Source organism: Cavia porcellus, unplaced genomic scaffold (assembly GCF_034190915.1).
Source record: "Cavia porcellus strain 051 isolate PalLab524CR breed Dunkin Hartley unplaced genomic scaffold, mCavPor4.1 scaffold_3, whole genome shotgun sequence".
Taxonomy (NCBI): Eukaryota; Metazoa; Chordata; class Mammalia; order Rodentia; family Caviidae; genus Cavia; species Cavia porcellus.
Genome location: NW_026947486.1, coordinates 77,476,722 through 77,480,746, shown reverse-complemented (window position 1 = coordinate 77,480,746; position 4,025 = coordinate 77,476,722). Strand labels below are relative to the sequence as shown.

The 4,025-nt window shown below is 33.2% G+C and overlaps 1 protein-coding gene across 1 annotated transcript; it reads left to right on the top strand.

Moving 5' to 3' along the window:
• The first annotated feature begins 1,411 nt into the window (after positions 1-1,411).
• Positions 1,412-2,565, top strand: Ct83 (cancer/testis antigen 83). Its single transcript, XM_005002715.1, has 2 exons — positions 1,412-1,492; positions 2,224-2,565. The coding sequence occupies exons 1-2, from the start codon at positions 1,412-1,414 to the stop codon at positions 2,563-2,565; spliced, it is 423 nt and encodes a 140-aa protein (XP_005002772.1).
• The last annotated feature ends 1,460 nt before the right edge of the window (positions 2,566-4,025 follow it).

The window sequence follows — 4,025 nt, the reverse complement described above, 5'->3', positions numbered from 1 at the left end:
CTCAGAAGAAAGCTTGTAGGAAAAGCATTGAAGCCTTTGAAATTGACAATGCTTTCTTGGGTATGACACCAAAAATATAAGAGACCAAAAATGAAAAGTTAGAATTGATTTTTAAAAAATCTTATGTATTAAAGGAACCTAAAAATAGCTGAAAAGGCAACTCACATACTGGGAGAAAACATTTGCAAATTAAGTATCTAATAAGCAATTAATGATATTCAGAATATATAAAAGCTACTTCTACTCAACATCAACTAAAACCTAGAAGCAGGATTGACATTTGTACCTCAACATTGAAAGAATAATTATTTACAATCCCTAAAACATGCCAGCAAACCAACTGTTCATAATAGATGAATATATATGCAAAACACAATACATAGTGATATTCTTAGCCTTAAAAGAGGAAGAAGTTTATTTCTTTCAAAATTTAAAATTTTATTATTGAAAATAACTTGGCTTCACTCAATTTTATTAAATAAAAAATTTACATATAAAGACAATCATAATTTTAGAAGTATTGATTAACCAGCTATTAAATACTCGATGCTCACCAATCAGAGTAGAGGTCACTAGGAAGTGAATGAAAGGGACAGAATGGAAGAGTTTATCTCAGGACTCAAACTCCACTATTAAATTCCTGTTTTTTGCTTACTAGTTACTCAACTGAGTTTAGTACCTGAATTTCTTTCAGTAAAAACAGATTCAGTATTAAATATACCTATGGTACAATTTTTGTGAAAATTATATGAAGACATGTCTCTGAATTATTTTTAAACTTTAAAATAACAAAAACATACATAACTACTCCAATGTGACTAAGGTCGGAGTAAATTCTAAAACAGAAGTAGAAATGTGAAGAAGGTAGTTTCTGATAAGGACTTATGCTTAGTAACTATTGTTTTACTGTGCATTTCCACCTTGTTTTTGAATTGTTCTTGGAGTGGTTGTAGCAAAGACAGCCATATTTTTAAAAATCAAAAAGGGTGAGGAGTACTTTTTAAATCATATATCTAAGCAGTCTGTTTGTAGTCTGTACTTCCATGTAGTTCAGCTTCTTGGGAATACCAATTTCTTCAGTGTCTCTCTCTTCGCAAAGGATCTGCTGCAATAAGTAATGAGGTGGGCAGTTACACAGTGCAGCCTGGCATCCCATGAGCCTGTTTCTGCTTCACAAATTGCATCACAATGCCCATTCTTGAGTGTGCCATTATGAGGTCCATGCAGTCTCCTGTGTATAAAGCCCCGAAGCCCAGCTCCTCCGCACAATACCAGTTGCACCAAAAAGTGAGCGACACCCAGCGCCCTAGACGGCGCCATTCGCCCTCAGCGTGGCCAAGAGCGTCCCTATTTCCCAACTAGGAGCCCAGAACCTCAGGCCTAAGAAAAAACAATAGACTGAAGAGGAACGATGATCTTCTCTTTGTTCCTAGTAAGCGGAGTAGTCATTGCCTTTGTAATTTCCTTCTGGAAGAACCACTTTCAGACAAAGGTAAGAGAAACTGAAAGTACATGAAGCTAGCTGAATACAAATTTGAGGAGTGAGTTTGTGGAATGGTGGGAAAATAGTAAAATAAAAATATGACCTTTTATTTCTCTCTTCAAAGAGCCCCAGACATTACCTACTATACTCTCCCCCTTAAATACATATTTTCACCAGAGATTTCAATGTTGTGGTCCCTTGTAAAACAGTCCCAAGTCACTAAGTGATACGGAAAGCTTTTCCCCAAATTTGGAGGGGGGAAAAAAAGCACAGCAAAAAGTACCCATTGCCCACCACCATGTCCCATTTTAAGAATCTCTAATGCTCTCTCCTTTGACTTGTTTTGCCCATGTTTCTGTTTGGTTCTCCTGCCATGGTATGGGAACTTTCTGGATGCAGTGTTCACAAATATTTCAGGTACAAATGTATTTTTCCTGGTCTAATTTATATTTTCAAGTGAAATTCTTTCAAAAAAGGGCCAAAGACAGGTTCTATATGTAGAGTTACTGGACTGCTGAAGCATGTAAACAAAGGATAAAGCACTTTGCTACTACAAGGCTACATTCATGTATTTTTTCCTCATTCTTGTGCCTTGGCAGAGCATACTACTGAATGCACATAGTGTTTCACATTTTTAATCTCCAATTCGTAGGAAAAATCAGTCCATTTTTGAAACCAAGCTGTTATTTGATAGGATTTGGAAATTCTTAAACTTAACATTTGTATAATTTTCTTTACAGGATGACACTGATGAAACGCCATCAAATTCAAGTTCTCCTGATCCAATAAGAACTTTTCCCTGGTCAAGTAGATCTTCTTCCCCAGAAAGTAGTAGTTCTACTCAGTCACTCAGCAGCAGTACTGATAGTGTTTCAGTTGACAGTGTTTCTCCAGATATCTTTAATAATTTCCCACACTCAGTGGCCATACAAAATCGAATATTGGTAAACCTCAGAATTGTGAAATACAAGCTAGCTGAATTGGAAAATTACCTAATCATCAAGGGTTTCAGAAGTTCCTTAATTATTGAGAGATCCATTGAAGAGGTTGCAAGATGCAATGCCAATACAGGCAATCATTAAAGGCAATTGAGATGATTCAGTTAAATATGTGTGTATTGAATGAATCATTTAAAAGGGTAGGGGCTGCCAAGTCATATACACAATCCAGACATTTATTAATTTGCTTTCTTGCATTTCATTTAAATAATTGATTACCTGCTGTTGATAATATATATTTTATTGGGGAAGCGATAGAAACACCATATGTAAAAGAAAATCGGTTAAATGTCTTTTTTTTACAATAAGCTATAGTAAAATATATACTTATATAGTGATTATAATTTCAATCAACTGAAAAACAATTTCTCTAATAGCTTACATTATAATACTTCGATTGTCTCCAAGTCTGCATTACAGTGAAAGACAATTTCTCTAATAGTTTAAAATATAATAAAACAGTTATCTCCAAGTCTGCATTAAAGTAAGTGGAATTTTATGAAACTTTTTTGCTATTATGCAGAATACTGTTTCTTGCCATTGTTCAATCTGTTAACACAAGAGCTATCACTTAGCAGCCTACAATATGTGAAGCACTTCATAAAGATTTGTGTTATTCATGCTGCGAAAATAGTGACACAAAGTACTCTTTTTGCTCAGCTCTTACAAAGGATTTTTTCTTCATTATACATCTCCTCTCTCAACTATACACTTTTTCATTTAAAATGTGTCTACATCTTATGTCAGAGTCACCTACATAAAATGGTCCTTTCTATTTGGGGAAAACTTGACACCCCAAATAGCACCAAAATAGAGGGACAGAATGCATGTAATTGCAGTATAGGCTAAAATTACAAAAAGCAGTTCTGATTTCTAGTCAATCATCTCTTTCAAACATGTTTTATAAAATCCAGTATAGCTAAGGAATTAATCTCATTCAAATCTTTCAAATAATATTATTAAAATCCAGTATAACTAAGGAATTACACTCTTGAAGTTCACTAACAATATCTGACCTACCCTAAAAGAAAATCTTCAAATGTGAGTTTATCTTATGCATATATATATTATGCATATATATGTCATGCTTATGTACATTAATTCTACTTTCAAAATAAAATTTTAAAAGACCTGAATTTTTACTTTTAGTGTTTAATCAAGAAGTGAAAAAAACATTTTAAAACATATAAGAAAAATCATCTCTTGTATTTTCACTTGCCAATCCTAAAAAGCCAGCTGCACTATATATAGTTCTCAGATATTTTTGAGTTACAGATCAAATTGGCATTGCAATTAAACTATAAACTCTCTCTCCTAAAATGTATGTACATATACAAATATAAAATGTTACATATAATTATAGTGTTGTAATTCTTGGAAATAAAGTTAAGAACTTTATGAATTGCTAAAATGTTTCTTATATATTTACACAATGTTTATCATCCTAGGTTGTGATATTTGAATCAAATGGCAATGATAATCAAGTACAAAGCTATCAGTGATATATTACAATATCATTTGTAAGGAAGCTAGATCACAAGACC